The 16678-nt window shown below is 40.7% G+C and overlaps 1 protein-coding gene across 2 annotated transcripts in view; it reads left to right on the top strand.

The window, feature by feature from the left end:
• Window positions 1–15979, top strand: part of ndufaf6 (NADH:ubiquinone oxidoreductase complex assembly factor 6) — a 31064-nt gene extending 15085 nt beyond the window's left edge. For both annotated transcript variants that reach the window (XM_085992621.1, XM_085992619.1), the window contains 6 exons: window positions 2454–2510; window positions 3981–4083; window positions 6592–6725; window positions 12533–12634; window positions 12955–13011; window positions 13106–15979. In XM_085992621.1, coding sequence (XP_085848747.1) covers window positions 2454–2510; window positions 3981–4083; window positions 6592–6725; window positions 12533–12634; window positions 12955–13011; window positions 13106–13234 — 582 coding nt within the window. In that variant the 3' untranslated portion in view covers window positions 13235–15979. The remainder of the gene's footprint in view (window positions 1–2453; window positions 2511–3980; window positions 4084–6591; window positions 6726–12532; window positions 12635–12954; window positions 13012–13105) is intronic.
• Window positions 15980–16678: the final 699 nt, after the last annotated feature.

Genomic DNA, 16678 nt, shown 5'->3' with positions numbered 1-16678 from the left:
TTGTAAAGGCCGAGACTGGTGTATTTGTGTTTTTGGGGGGGGTTTCTCTCCATTAGTTTGTCGTGGGAAGGGCACAGAGGTATCATAGTAAAAAAAATTCTTAAATCGCACTGTCCATGCTTTCTTTTGGAAGTCCTGGTTGCCCTGCTCGGCTGAGGGCTTGTGGAGCGGCTACATTCATCTTCTGCCATTGGCACAAGCCATTCCCTGAGAGGGGGCCTAGAACCGACTTGCAATAAGCCGCCGACGGGCGGCCCTTGCACTTTCTGCCTCCCTCCTGTGCTGGTCCTCCTCCTCCTCCTCCTCTGGTGGTCCTCCAATGTCTGCTGGCAGTGGCTGAGTCCTGCGGATAGCCAGGTTGTGCAGCATGCAGCGCACGACAATGAAATGGGAGACTCGCTCAGGCGAGTACTGTAGGGCTCCTCCGGAACGATCCAGACAGCGGAACCGTTGCTTCAGCACGCCGATTGTTTGCTCAATGATGTTCTAAATGAGCAATTGTTTTGTCTTTCTTTACCCTAACATCAGCTCGCAGTGCAAAACTTTTCTTTATAAAGAATTTCTGAGGAATAGAGGTGGTGAGAATGTGGAACTCGCTGCCGCTTGGAATAGTTGAAGCAGAGAGCATTGATGCATTTAAGGGGAGGCTTGATGCATTCTTGAGGAGGAAGAAGAGAATAGAGGGATATGGGGGCAGGTGGGAAGAGGCTCGTGTGGAGTATAAACACCAGCCTAGACCAGTGGGGGCGAATGGCCTGGTTCTGTGCTGTGGATTCTATGTAAAAAACCTTTTATTAAAATATGTTGAATGGTAGTTTGACAGCAAATGGCTTTCTTTCCTTCTCTCAACATCAGCCAATGACACAAAAAGTCCTTTAAACTGCTGCCTTTTGCTGTGTGAAGAACAGGTTGCTGCTTAGCATATTAAGTTTTCCCATTGTGTGCTCTTCTCAGATACTGGGTGTGGTCTAAACCTTGGGTGAACAGAGGTTGCCAACATTGAATTCAACAGGTGAATAACTTTGCTGGCTATAAATCTTGTCAGGAGCAGAAACTTTAGACCTTAGCTTCCACGTAGTGGCCTCTTTTTTTCATATATGTTTAAAGGAGAAATCATGTAATTGTTCGCTAACTACCTTGGGATATTTGACAAAGCCCAAAAAATTGTTAAGTAAATGCTACTTTTTAAAGTCTGCAGTGAGGTCTGATGGTGAGAATAAAAGAACATAGCAGATATTATGTTGTGAATCACTGCACTGCATTCAATTCAGATCTGTCTGAAGTTTGAGTTGCTGTACTCTCACTCGTTGCTCAGCATAAAAATAACAGTACTGCATCCAGTAGCACCTTTATTCAGATCCATAAATAAAATGTAGCAATTTTCTTTGGATTAGCCAATTCTTAGAACATCAGAAAAGTGAGAAGGAATGCAAGTTTCACTGGGCATCAAATTCAAACTACTCCAGCCAGAGCTATACATCATGTTGCTACTTGCTCGTGAGGGGGTGGTATTAATTTCCTACTTCAATTCCCCTTGTGCTCTTTTTTTTAAGCTGTTTTAATTTTTTAGGCTCTTTTTATCTTCATGTCATGTAGGTTTTACCTTTACTACTCCAACTGGCATAAGCTTGTAGTGACCCGTATCTGCTTTCTTCCACCAATTATTTTTGTGCCGTGCGGCAGGAACCGTGCTTCTGCTTACTGACCAGTGGGCGAGGTTGGGAACACTGCTGCCAGACAATGGGCTACAAAGTCCAGAATTGCAGCCAAATGATGAGAGGGGCAGGAATAGCATTTGGAAGAACGGCAGGCCAGCTCACTGGGGGTAGCAATGATGGTCAGTAATGGTGACAGTGACAACAATAGTGGGAGGCATGAAGGGTAGCGAGTGCAGTGTTAGAACCGTGGGCAAGTAGGAGCTGAATTCTTCAAACGTATAAAGCAAAAATGCATCTTTTAAAGCCTGCAGGGATGAAACACAATATTTAATCAATAACAGTAAAAGCTGGGAATATTACATTTAAAAGTTCACGAGCAACTTTGCTTGAAAAGAGAAATTACTTTGAAGTAATATGTTGTCCAAGCTGGGAGAAGCAATTCACACATTTGGCTCATAGCCATCCAGCGGGTAAATTGTGTCATTGCAACGTGACAAATTAAAACATAGTTGACACAAAGTGTGACAAAAACATGACTGCAGGAAGCCAAGTGGTGCCGCCATAATATATTTAATATGTTAAATAGATAGTTTACTTCATCATATTCCTTAAGATTTTAGCCTCTGCAAAATGTAAGATTTGGCTAATTCAGCATTAGTGCGTATGCTGCTTTGGGAAAATTGTCAAATCTTGTGCGTTCATCTACATTATAGTAGAGCATTTTAGAATAGGAAAATCTAAATGAGCAAACAATGGTGCCTTTTTTAGTTGTTCTGATATTCTATTATTTAATAGGCAGTAAGAAAACACAAACTGACCAAGCGATGGTTTCTGAGAATTATTGATGAACGGGTAAGTATACTTTTGTTATTTAAGTACTTTGAAGCCAAGTTAGCCCAGTATTCTGACATTACTAATCGTTACAGACCATTAGTTGGCCTGGTGCCCATCACTCCATATTTGATTGTCACCTGTTCTGCTATGCCACTAGATGGAGCACCCTTCACTCACAGATAATCTCAACTAATAAAGAAGAGAGACAATTAGACTGAGAAGATGTGCATTTCCTGTTAGCTATTTTAGTCAGTCATGGAGATTTCAAGGTGTCCACGGTGTTAATTGTGCACCCAGGCTGAAGGGCGATGGCTACAGTTGAGCTGTATTTGGAAATGGAGAAGAAAACGTGTCACCTGCCTTTTTCCCCAGTAAAATAGAAACTTGATTGCCCAAAAAAAAAGCACTTTTTTTTTACAGTTAGCTTTTTGGAGCATTTTGGTACTTGTATGTACGAGAGAAAATTTTCTGTTGTATCACATTACAATAGGCAGAAATAAATCCTCAGCCACCGTGGCAAAGTATAGATTTTCTTTTCTACTGTGTTGACAGCTAGAACATCTGCTTGGCACCAGAGTCCATCATGAGTTCTACTTTCCTATTATATCATCTTTCCGAATTCAACTATTGCTGAGGTTTTCTTTTTTTTTAAATAAAGTTATTGTGGGTAATACTGGAATTCAAGAATAAAATCAAATGCTTTAAGAATATCTGATCATTTAGGCTGCAGTTATTCAGCTATGTTTATATACCTCAATTATTTTGCAATGAGAACAATTCCATTAAAACTCTTGTGCCGTGAGGTCTCCAATTACATTTAGGTTTTAGTAGTCTTTTGAACTTTGGCACTTATTTGTGAAGTGTAAGGCGAGATGGAGAGAGTGCTCTTTAACCCTGGGATCTGTGTTTAAATTCAGTCCAGTCCTAACCATGAGGATCTTGCCTCAAACAGGTTGGGACAGTTCTTGGTGAATGTGAGACTGCAGCACAGAACTGCTCGTAATTCAGCATAAATAGTTGGTCTTGCTCGGAGATATAACTGTGATTTGGTGGGGGCATTCAAAAATTCACATCAGTGCAATAAGCGATATTCTTCTGAAGCTGTACTTGGGAGCTTTTGTTGGTGCATAGTGAGGGAGCTTTTGTTGGTGCATAGTGAGGGAGCTTTACCTTGCATCTAGAGAATTGAGCAGGTTGTCAAAGGAGGAGACATGTTCCATACCCCAGTACTAACATTCCTCTCTCTCAGATTCAACAAAAACAAGTATAACATAATTAGTGAAGCAGCTTCCACTGCAAATGGCTAATGCTCTAAACTCATGAAACATAATTGTAGAAATGTATAGCACCAGTAAGTGGCTTGTACATTGTGCCATGGAATAATATAATTGATATTTAATCTTCTGGTATTTTGTAGCTGTGTACTTTTTTGTTTTAAAGAAAAGGCCAGAATCGTCCAACTTAAGTCAATTCTGATATGAATTTCAGGAAAAGAATTTGAATGAGAAAGTGTATAGAAATATCCAGGAGCTAGAATCTTATGCAGAGAATGCACAGTCATCATTCATCTACCTCATGTTGGAAGTATTAGGTAAGAATTCTTTTTATAAACCATGTTTTTTAAATGGAGTGTTGATTCTTAAACTGAGCCAGTCAGAAGTCTTGATTTAGTCGGCTGACCTTTCAGATGTTTTCACAAGAGTCCTCTGCAGTTTGATGGTACCTGGATGGCTAAACTTCTCTATCTATATAAAACCTAAGTAAGACCATGTTGGAGTACTATGTATAGTTTTGAGCTCCACATTACACAAAGCATATTGAGACAATAGAGAGGGTTCAGCACATATCCGTTAAAATGCTGCGTGGTATAAGGAAATACAAATAAAAACTTGAAAAAGTGGGGCTGTGTTTTTGTTAGAATAGTGGAGATTATGGAGTATTTTGATAGAGGCATTTAAAATGATAAAAGAATGAAGCGTTAGAGAGAAATGAACTCTTCGCTTGTTGAGGGGTCTGGAACATGGGGACATAGGGCAGAGTTGGTAAAACTTCTTTGCACAGAGGGTTGTGAGGCTGTGGCTTGCATTACCAGAGTTAGAGATTAAAGCAGAGACAATGTCAACATTTTAAGATTAGGTTAGATGGGTAGTTGAAAGCAAAGGGACTGGTTTGGCCGAGCAGCCCAAGTTGCAATTTCTATGTAATTCTTGCCACTGACTCCATCCCCTTCCCAACTACACTCAGGCTGAATCAGACTGTCTGTAGTCTGTTTGTTCAAAACTGAGCTAAGCTTTAAATCCCACATCCTATCCATCATCATACCATTTACTTCCACCTCCATAAAATTGCCTGCCTTGGTCCCTACTTCAGCTCCTAGTGCAGCTGAAACCCTTATCCATGCCTTTGTCACTCCAGACTCAAATACTCTAACTTTGCTTGCCAGTCTTCCTTCCTCTACTCTCCATCAACTCCAACTTACCTAAAACTTTGCCACATGTATCCTGTTTTGCAATAAGTTCCACTTGCCCATCACTACCATCCTTGTTGGCTTACATTGACTCCTTGTCCTCTTTTATAAATCTCTTGTGCTCTCTCTCTCTCTCTCTCGCACACTTGCTCTGTCGCTTGCGCTATTGCTCTCTTTCTCCTTTTGGGTTCTGTTTACATTACTTATTTGTGAAACGCCTTGGGAAATTTTACATTGAAAGTGCTGCATAAAGGCAATATGCCCTCATCCCCTTCCCTTTTTCTCTGACCTGTATTCCTCTCCATCTCCAAGAAGAACATGGAGTCCTTACTGATTAAGATTACAGTTGAGTGTTGAATGCTTTATTTGATGCTCATTGAAGAAAATTTAAGCTTCTCTTGTAGCTCTTAATCACCAACTCTGAAAAGACTAGGGATGAAACACGAAATAATTGACAATGTTGTGATGCAGGTATTTTGGGGAATACGGCACGTCTTGCTCTAAGATGAGGTGATATTCATTCTTTCGACTTTGCAAGAGCTTAACTTTGCTGCTGACCTGGTGAAAGATGGCTTGCTTTCCAGCATTAAGATTGTTCAGGTCCAATGATCAAAGTTGTTTTTATTTTTCAGTGTGCTACTTCTGTGCTGACACTAGATGGGAACAATAAACCTCTCCAAATGAGCGACAGACAATAATCTAATTGAGGGGTGAATTAAACTGCAAGATTTTATTGTGCACTAACTTTCCCAGCTGGGAAATAATGCATGGTATTGGGGGAAGGAAGGAAGCAATGTGTAGAAAAAGGGAAACAATTCAAATCATCTTTCTTATAACTTGTATTCATTCAGGTGTTCTCAACAGTAACTTGCATTTATATAGCATCTTTAACATAGAAAACTATCCCAAGGTGCTTCACAGAAACGTAATCAGACACAAATCGACGGCAAACCGTAAATGGAGCTATTAGGAGGGAGTACTAAAACCTTGGTCAAAGAGGTGGGTTTTAAGGATTGTTTAAAGGAGGAGAGGGAGATGGCAAAGAGGAGAGGGAGATGGTGAGGAGGAGCTTTTAAGGAGGCAATTCCGTAGCTTAGGGCCTAGACGGTTGAAGGCACAGCCCCCAATGGTGGGGCAAAGGGAGCAGGGCAGCACAAGAAGCCAGAGTTGGAGGAGCGCACGGTTGTAGGCTTCGACACGGTCACAGGGATAAGGAGGGGAAAGGCCATGAAGGGATTTAAACACAAGAATGAGAATTTTATATTTGAGGTATTGGTGAACTGGTAGCCACAGTAGGCCAGTGAACATGGTTGATGGCTGAAGGGGCCGTGGTGCTGGATAGGATATGAAGAGCAGAGTTTTAGATGAACTGAAATTTATGGTGAATGGGAAGCCGGCCAGGAGAGCATTGGAATAGCCGAGTTTGGAGGTGACAAAGGCGTGGATGATCGTTTCAGCAGCAGATGAGCTGAGGCAGTCATGGAGGTATAATTAGCTACATCTTTTACGTCTTATAATCTGCTTGCATCTTGTTATTTAATTGTTCTTGGGTGTCTTGTTAATCTGGGTGTTTATTTATTAATTGGTGTTTCTTCTTATCATCAGTACTTGGCTGTTTTTATTTTTTAACAGGTGTAAAGGATATCCACGCAGATCATGCAGCCAGCCATATCGGGAAAGCTCAGGGAATAGTGACGTGTCTACGTGCAACTCCTTATCATAGTATGCGGCGAAAAGTTTACCTTCCACTGGACATTTGTCTGCTGGTAATTTTAAATAATGTGTTTCACTTTTTGAAAACTATATTCATCACCAAAGTATTTAAAACAAGATTACAGCATTGTGTTTATTTGGACGATGGTGCCAAAGATTTGTTGCTTTTCCTCAAGGTCATTTTTTTTTGTGTGGAAAAATTAGAAACTTACAAAAATTGAGTGAACTGATAGACACAGCAGGTTATGCACACAGCTGTGGGACCGGAGTTTTGAATTCACTCCAGGGCCGGAAAGCTTCTTTCTCAAGCTGGAGGAGCCCAAAATGGAATGATGCTCAGGTAGTCTCAGCATAATTGCTAAACATGGCAGATACAATATAACGTGGATAAATGTGAGGTTATCCACTTTGGTGGCAAAAACAGGAAGGCAGATTATTATCTGAATGGCAATAGATTGGGAGAAGGGGAAGTGCAACGGGACCTGGGTGTCCTTGTGCACCAGTCGTTGAAGGTAAGCATGCAGGTGCAGCAGGCGGTTAAGAAGGCAAATGGTATGTTGGCCTTTGTAGCGAGAGGGTTTGAGTACAGGAACAAGGATGTGTTGCTGCAGTTGTACAGGGCCTTGGTGAGACCACATCTTGAGTATTGTGTGCAGTTTTGGTCACCTTATCTGAGGAAGGATGTTCTTGCCATGGAAGGAGTTCAGCGAAGATTCACCAGGCTGATACCTGGGATGGCAGGAATGACATATGTGGAGAGAGTGGGACGATTGGACTTGTACTCGCTGGAGTTTAGAAGAATGAGAGGGGATCTCATTGAAACTTATAAAATTCTGACAGGACTGGACAGACTAGATGCAGGAAGGATGTTCCCGATGGTCGGGGAGTCCAAAACCAGGGGTCAGAGTCTAAGGATAAGGGGTAGGCCATTTAGGACAGAGATGAGGAGGAATTTCTTCACCGAGAGTGGTGAACCTATGGAATTCTCTACCACAGAAGGCAGTAGAGGCCAATTCATTAAATATATTTAAGAAGGAGTTGGATATATTTTTTAAGGCTAAAGGGATCAAGGGGTATGGGGAGAAAGCAGGGACCGGGTACTGAAATTGGACGATCAGCCATGATTGCATTGAATGGTGGAGCAGGCTCGAGGGGCCGAATGGCCTACTCCTGTTCCTATCTTCTAAGCTGCCATCTGTTCACCATATTCGACGTCATATTGTAGCAGATCAAAGGTGCTTGGGGGTATTAAACATTATACCCAATCTGGCACAATTTATTACTGGCATGGCCATCTTGGAGAAGCCACATGGATAAAATCAACATTGTTGCTCTAGCAGATGTTATTTGAGGTTGAGTCATTGGGATGGGGTATTAGCAGTTTAATTTTCCATTTGACTGTTCCATACCTGGACTGGGTCAGGTTGTTGCTGACAGTGGGCTCTTGAATGATTTTAAAATGTTTCATAGTGATAGAATTAGAATTTTGACAAGCTTCAAAGGAGAGAGATATGGTCAGAAGAATGAACAAGATGTCTAATCTGTTGATTTTGTTTTGTCTTAACTGAAGTGGTGTAACCTGGCAAAATTATAATTGCTGTAAAAGTCTTGTCACAAAATGTTGTCTTGATTTGGAGCTGAAGATACCATAGGCACCTTGGTCAGGACATTCTGATCTGCAGGTAATCCTGCTTCTAAGTGTAGTAAAACCTAGGGTTTCTATTGAAATAATGGGAAAATATTTAAGGATTTATTTCTTGTTTGAAAAGAAAAATGATCAAGAATAGACTTTATATTTTTTATTCTGTGAATCATGTTTTTGAGACATGCTGGACTTTCATTCCATTCCGATTTTAACCAGAGCTACATTGTCAAATGTGCATTATGTATGATTAGCTGCATAGATGGATGGCCCTTAGAGTCTTCATATCAAATGGCAGAGGGTAAAGAGGTATACACTATGACCTTAAACTGTATATACTAACTTAAAGTCTAACTAAAATGGTGGCAGCATTTTTATTATCTCAACAGAAATTTGATTGTGTATAATTCACGTTGATTGCCTTGTACTGAACTTAGCTGATGTGATGTGGATTATAAGTGGTTGCATTTCAAATATTTTACAGGGTTTATGTGTAATTAATTGGGTGAATTTAGGGACTAAAGGTTGAAGAGAGGTTTTTAAGAACCTTAGAAAGTCTATGTGGCTTCGCAAGAGTTTTAAAAGTTAGGGCATTGTGATTGAAAAGTTGAGCATCAATAGAGTAGAGCGAGTGGGTAGAAAGTAGTAATCCAGAGTTTGAAAAGTAAGGCTAGGAAGTATGGCTGGAGAAATCAATGTGCTGGGAAACGGGGAACCAGTGATGCTCGGCACAGATGGAGGTGATGGATCTGTGGGATTTTGAGAGAAAAGGCTCTGAACCATGGAGTTCTGGATTAGCCTATGAAGAAGAGGAAACTGGTAAGGAGTTAATTCAAGAAATCATTTCTGGAGATGATTGTGGTTTTGGCCGCATAGGAAGAGGTAAAGGCGGGCTATGTCTGGAGAACATAAGAAATAGGAGCAGGAGTAGGCCATTTGGCCCCTCGAACCTGTTCCGCCACTCAATAAGATCATGGCTGATCTGATCTTGGCCTCAACTCCACTTCCCTGCCCACTCCCCATAACCCTTGACTCCCTTACCATTCAAAAATCTGTCTATCGCCACCTTTAAATATATTCAATGACTCAGCCTCCACAGCTCTCTGGGGTAGAGAATTGTACAGATTCACGACCCTCTGAGAGAAGAAATTCCTCCTCATATCCGTTTTAAATTGGTGACCCCGTATTCTGAAAATATGCCCCCTAGTTCTAGATTCCCCCATGAGGGGAAACATCCTCCCTGCATCTACCCTGTAAAGCCCCCTCAGCATCTTATGTGTTTCAATAAGATCACCCCTCATTCTTCTAAACTCCAATGAGTATAGGCCCAACCTGCTCAACCTTTCTTCATAAGACAACCCCTTCATCTCAGGAATCAACCTAGTGAACCTTCTCTGAACTGCCTCCAATGCAAGTATATCCCTCCTTAAATAAGGAGACCAAAACTGTACGCAGTACTCCAGGTGTGGTCTCACCAATACTCTGTACAGTTGTAGCAGGAGTTCCCTACTTTTGTACTCCATCCCCCTTGCAATAAAGGCCAACATTCCTTTTGCCTTCCTAATTACTTGTTGTACCTGCATGCTAACTTTTTGTGTTTCATGTACAAGGACCCCCAGCTCCCTCTGTACTGCAGCATTTTGTAATCTCTCTCCATTTAAATAATAATTTGCTTTTTTATTTTTCTTACCAAAGTGGATAACCTCACATTTTCCCACTTTATACTCCATCTGCCAAATGTTTGCCCACTCACTTAACCTATCTATATCCCTGTGGAGATTCTTTGTGTCATCTTCACAACTTGCTTTCCCACCTATCTTTGTATCATCAGAAAATTTGGCTACATTACACTCAGTCCCTTCATCCAAGTCATTAATTTAGATTGTAAATAGTTGAGGCCCCAGCGCTGATCCCTGCGGCACCCCACTAGTTACAGTTTGCCAACCAGAAAATTACCCATTTATCCCGACTCTCTGCTTTCTGTTAGTTAGCCAATCCTCTATCCATGCTAATATATTACCCCCAACCCCGTGAGCTCTTATCTTGTGCAGTAACCTTTAATGTGGCACCTTATCAAATGCCTTCTGGAAATCCAAATACACTACATCTACTGGTTCCCCTTTATCCACCCTGCTCTTTACATCCTCAAAGAATTCCAGCAAATTTGTCAAACATGATTTCCCTGTCATTAAACCATGCTGACTCTGCTTGACTGTATTATGATTTTCTAAATGTCCTGCTACTACTTCCTTAATAATGGACTCCAGCATTTTCCCAATGACAGATGTTAGGCTAACTGGTCACAGTTTCCTGCTTTCTGTCGCCCTCCTTTCTTAAATAGGGGCGTTACACTTGCGGTTTTCCAATCCGCTGGAACCTCTCTAGAATCCAGGGAATTTTGATAGAATGCAATCAACGCATCCACTATCTTGGCAGCCACTTCTTTTAAGACCTAGGATGCAGGCCATCGAGTCCAGGGGACTTGTCCACCTTTAGCTCCATTATTTTACCGAGTACTTTTTCTCTAGTGATTCCCCCCCTCCCTATAGCCCCTTGATTATCTATTATTGGGATGCTTTATGTCTTCTACTGTGAAGACCGATACAAAATATTTGTTCAAAGTCTCTGCCATTTCCCTGTTTCCCATTATTAATTCCCCAGTCTCATCCACTAAGGGACCAACGTTTACTTTAGCTACTCTCTTGGTTGGAAAGTGCAATCTTGGTGGCTGACCAGATGTAGGATGGGGAAATGCACTCTGGGTCGTGCATGTTGCTTGGGTAAGCTATAATTAAATTCCAAAGTGGAACATCTTGGAGTTGTTTAACCATTAAAAGATGATCGGATATCTTGGTTTTATGATGGGTGGATAAAACAAAAAAGGTTCTCTTAAAAAGCCCCAAATCTGCAACTCTTTGTTTTAATGCCACGTCCTCTCTGTAACCTGCAGATACTATAAACCAGAAATGTTTGGTTCATTACAGCTTTTTTTCCTACAGAAGTTTTATGTTTGGTCATTTTAGCCTAAGCATCATTTTTAATATTCAGCAGCTGTGAATGTTCCATACAGTGCAGTTTCTATCTAAATGCTTGTTCAGCAATGTGTAGTTTGATTCTAACACTAGATGGCAGTAATATTAAATAAATACTGTCAGTTTCACGAATTAGATTTGAATACTTAAATGTTCTGCATTTCATGCCATTTTCTCCAAGCAGAAGGTTACAATTTTTATCTGCAATATGATTTTTATTTTAGAAAGAATTAAACTGTTTGAGTGACCAAAAGTGAAAGAGGACCAAATAGTTGGCAGAATTAAAAGAGGTGACACTGAACCATGGCCAATGTCGCACAGAATTTAATTCACGCGTTTAGCCAAGGTGACCTCATTACTGTGACATGGTGGAAGCCAGGTTGGAGGGATTTGAATAGGGAGCTTCAGGAAAGATGGGCATGGAGCTGGAAAGTAACCTCATGCTGTAGGACTTGTGATGAAAGAAATGTTAGAGATAGGACATTTGAGGACGGATGGGTCGAAGGCTGCCTATTTTGAGTAAAGGGATAACAGCTGGTTTTGATGGAGAGTGGGGTGGTGCCTGTAGAAGGGAATTGTTAACCCATGTCAGCCAGCATGGGGGCTGGAAGCCAGTAATTGAATAATCAGGAATTGAGTGGGATGGGGATTTGGGGAGCAGGAGATGAGATGAGTTTGGAGAGGGCAAGGGGGAAGATGGGGCAGAAACTAGAAAGTGATGAGCAGTTGGGACTGGAATGGTTGGGATTTGGGATGGAGGGGGGAGAGGAAGCAGCTGGTCTTTATTTTGGAGACAAAAAGTTCTCATGCGTTCCTTGCATTTGATATTGGAGGCATGGGTGGAGGAGGCAGGAAAAGGGGTTTGAGGAGGCAGTTCGTCATGGAGAAGAAGCGTCTGAGGTTGTCCTTGCCCTCTAGGGTGATCTAGAGTACATTTATTTTATATCTGCAACACTAGCATTTTGAATCTAAAAATGAGATTTGGTACATTGTGCTGTAATTCATAATATAGAGAGGATGTTTAATACAGCTCTTTCCTGTGAGTAACAAAGTGTTGCCACTCTGTGTAATGTGGTACTGTGTGATATTAGTCAATGACTACTACTTTTCTGTACTGTCCTAGTCTGATTTCATTTGCAGTGAATTGGATTAGCTGAAGTTTGCTTACTTTTTTTTGTCCTTTTAGCATGGTGTATCACAAGAAGATTTTATTCGAGGAAGTCGGGAAAAAAACGTGAGGGATGCGGTATTTGATATAGCAAGTCAGGCGCATGTTCACCTTGAACATGTATGTATTTTTTACCTTCAGTATTAGAATTACTTCTTTTAACTCTTTTTTACTCTTCCTATGTCCCTCATATTTTCTCCTCATCTCTAGCTCTGAGACACTCTCGTCACCTGACCTTTGTCTCCCCTCTCCAATATGTCCCCACTCATTATGCTTGACTGTCATACAGTTTCTTTCTTGCTCTTTTTATCTATTTTCTCCTGCTCTTTTTATCCTTTTCTCACTTACCTGCTTCATTAACTCTCACTGTTTTGAAATGTACCATAATTGCTATTACTAACAGATTAAATATAAATCTCTACTAATTTTATTGTTTCTAGGCCAGATCATTCTGTAAAAATGTCCCTTTAAAGGCCTGCCCAGCATTTTTGCAAACGGTAAGGTATTTCTAAGCTTTATTTCCATTCTTCATTTGACTTCTTAAAATTTGTGTGTGTGTTTTTAACACTTATTGAACTTGTTTGCTTATAGGTTGTTCTTGATGACTATTTGGACAGAATTCGTAAAGTGGATTTTGATGTATTTCATCCCAGCCTGCAGAAGAGGAATATGATGCTTCCTTTCTACTTGTATATACGCTCTTGGAGGAAAATCTATTAATATAAAATTCATTTTATAATTGAAAAGATTTACTTTGGTGATCACTTCAAAATTGAACCTTTCATTTTTTTTTTAAAAGATTGATGGCATTGCAGATTAGCATGCTGTCCTCTTAACCTCCAGGACCTGGGCTCAAATTCAGATCAGACTGATGGGATGAAGTTGCTTCTATGTCTTTTTAATTGTCCCACACGAAATGAGTTTGGGGCAGATAATTCTATAATTCTTAGTGAAAGGGCACAGCATAAAACTGCTTGCAATTCAGCACTGATCTATGTTAAATTGGCAATCTTATACAGAGAGATCATAGAATAGCTCGTGTAAGAAATGGAAAAAAATACACATTTGCAGTAGAAGGTGCTCTGAAATCATGATTTAAGGCATGTTGAAGTTGAGTGGAAGGAACTTAATATTTTGCCTGTGGTATGCCTTACCTGGGAGTACTTACTGTTGACACTGGTGAAGGAAGTGAAGGGAAATGTTCCATTCTCCAGCACTGATTACTTTCCCCTTTTTAGGAAGAAAACATAAATCCTAAACATGTAATTTTTTTTAAAGCAAAGGTAAATAACTGAAATATGTGAACTCATATTTTTTATTTATTCAAGCACCCTTTTTCCCTGTCTCCCCTTCGTGAGTTCTTCTATACGGCAATATAATGGGGTAGCTCAGTTTAAGAGTACATGATTAATGTTCCTTTGAGATATCTTCTGTTGCAGTTTCCCTTTATATTCCTCCACCCCACAATTGTAACTTTTTTTACCATTATAAGTTGTTTGTCAGATGACTTGCTCTGAATCATATTGAATATCTTTCCTATTTTTAATTTTATTACTTTCTAATAAAATACTTTTTTCTAGTTTCCCTGAAATATCCAATCCAGTACCACCTATTTAATTGATTATCCACATCCATATGGCAAGGCCCTCCTGATGAATATTACATGGCCTGGAGTTGCACTTTTTTTAGCGCAATTCGCCTGAAATCGGCCAAACCAGCGCGAAAGATCACAGAAAGCACAAATCGAGTTTGTGCTAGTTTTAAAAAACATCACGCTAGAAGCTGGCCCCGCCCACAAAATTGGCCACATCCCCAGATTGAATTAATCACCATTGCGAGTTTCCGCTAATTGCGCCCGGTTGCAGGTCTTCGGGGTGGCGCTTAAAATTAAGCTGGTTCTTTTGGGTGCAAGGACACTAATGGGGACAATTTAAAAGCTATTGAATATAATTTTTTTTAATTTACCAAAACTGAACACTACACCAATATAACTAGCAAATGGTTCTGTATAGTTTTTTAAAGTCATTTTCAGTTATTTAAAATCAGGTTACTCACATTCTGGACTAGACACTCTGATTAAAAATGATTATTTTTTGTCGTAAATCCATTTTCAGCTGTATAAATCAAACTGCACCAAGTTACCACTCTTCAATATATCGGAATATTTTTAAAGCAAAAATTTTATTTTTTTTAAATTGCGTTCCAAAATGCTGCCCGATTGCATTGGTTCATGGTAGATTTTTGCGGTTGGTGATATGAAGTTAACTGGAAATTTGAGGACAAAAAAAACTTCTCAAAACTAGCGCAAAGTGGAAACTCTACCGCCATTTATTTAGTTGCTAACAGTTTCGCGAGTTGTCTAAAATATTTTAATGGAGAAATATTAATTGTGTTTTAAGAGTTTCTAATCCTGTTATTACAGCTGTAACTGCATTACATTATTACGAAAACTCTGGCAGTGTAGTGTTGCTCTTTCGGCAAAGTATACGATCCAAGCCTGTATTAGGAGGGTTACTAAACTGGCCACAAATACAAGATGGTCGCTAGTAAATCCAACAGAGAATTCAGGAGAAACTTCTTTACCCAGAGAGTGACTAGACTGGAACTCTCTACCACAGGAGTAGTTGAGGTGATACGAACATACAAATAACAGAGATGCATTTAAGGGGGTGCCAGATAAACACATGAGGGAGAAAGGAATAGAAACATATTGCTGATAGGGTGAGATGGTCTTGTGGAGCACAAACACTGGCATAGACCAGTTATGCCAAATGGCCTGTTTCTGTGCGAAGAGAATTGTTTGTTCACTTCCTGTGTTGCAAGGTGCTTGGATGATAGCTCTGCTTGTGGTGCAGCTAATTTGTTAGGAATGACTAATTCAAAATCCTCATTGGAAAACTTTCGTCTTGCTCCTTGGACATTGAGGCTCTTTTGACAATCATGGGCAACTTATTCTATTCAGTCTCTCCTGGAGGAATCTTGCTGTTTAATAAGCTATATAGAGCATTTTCCATGTTAAACCTGAGACCATTTCTTTTACAGTTCGGTCCAATGCATGATTAATACTTTTACTTCATTTATTTAACCCTTCTTGGACCTCCTTTTAAAAATTATCAGCAATATCATGTATAGTTAATATTTCCTGCTCTGCCAGGTCTTTAATTTTGCCTGTCATGGGTTTATCAGTCTCCTCTGGCGTTTCCCTGATTCTGGTCAGCATAGGAACAGGAGTAGGCCATTCAACCACTGGAGCCTGTTCTGCCATTCAGTAAGATCACGGATGATCCTAACTCCAGCCACCTGCCTTGGATCCATATCCTTTATCCCTTTGTACCCTTGTCTAGCAAAAATCTTTAATCTCAGATTTTAAATTATTAATTGAGTTAGCATCTACTGCTCATGCAATATTCTGATGTCTCATTTGATGTTTTATGGTATTTAACTGATTAAATTGAATTTACAGTACTCAACAAAGTGTCTTGAACATGCAAGTGGCACTGTCTCCATGTCTTACACAGTTCATTTTGTGAGATCTCAGACAGCCTTGCTAGTAGGCTACTTGATAATTTTGATACCATGGCTCCCTCGCCATCTCCACCCCCCCCACTTTGGACATCCTTTTCTCAGTTCTGAGTGAAGTGAGGTAGGGAAAGGTATGGAATAAGCCTTTAATTTCCAGTGCAGATATAGCTTCCACACAGTCTAGGGTGAGCGTGTCGCCTTTGCAGTAATATTGTGGCTGAGAAAGGACACTGGATTCAAATTGGGCCTTTGAGAGGTTAAGCTTTACTCCAGGTTGCGACCATGCTGTAAATAAAGGCATAACACTTCAATTCAATTTTTATTTTATTTGCCATATGTACTAGTACAATGGAATGCTTACTCCCCGTAGGGACACGTCAGCTATTTTTACAGCGCCGTGTTCAGAAAGTCAATTCTTTGGCATCCAGTGGCAGTGGGAGCACGATGTCCCTCAGCCGCTCCGTCCTCCTCGTCACCGCGGCCTCCTCCTCACTGTTGCCGGCTCGGCTCCACGTGTGGTGGCCTGCTTCTCCCGCTCACCCTCTGGCCACCATTCCCGGCTCCCCTCCTCCCAGTCGGACTGCGAGTCGTCGTGGCTGCTGCTGCTGCTCGATGCCTCCGCCCGACTCGCCGAACACATCC

Source organism: Somniosus microcephalus, chromosome 7 (genome assembly GCF_052327205.1).
Source record: "Somniosus microcephalus isolate GS21.2 chromosome 7, FLI_Smic_1.0, whole genome shotgun sequence".
Taxonomy (NCBI): Eukaryota; Metazoa; Chordata; class Chondrichthyes; order Squaliformes; family Somniosidae; genus Somniosus; species Somniosus microcephalus.
This window is presented reverse-complemented; position numbering and strand designations above follow the sequence as displayed.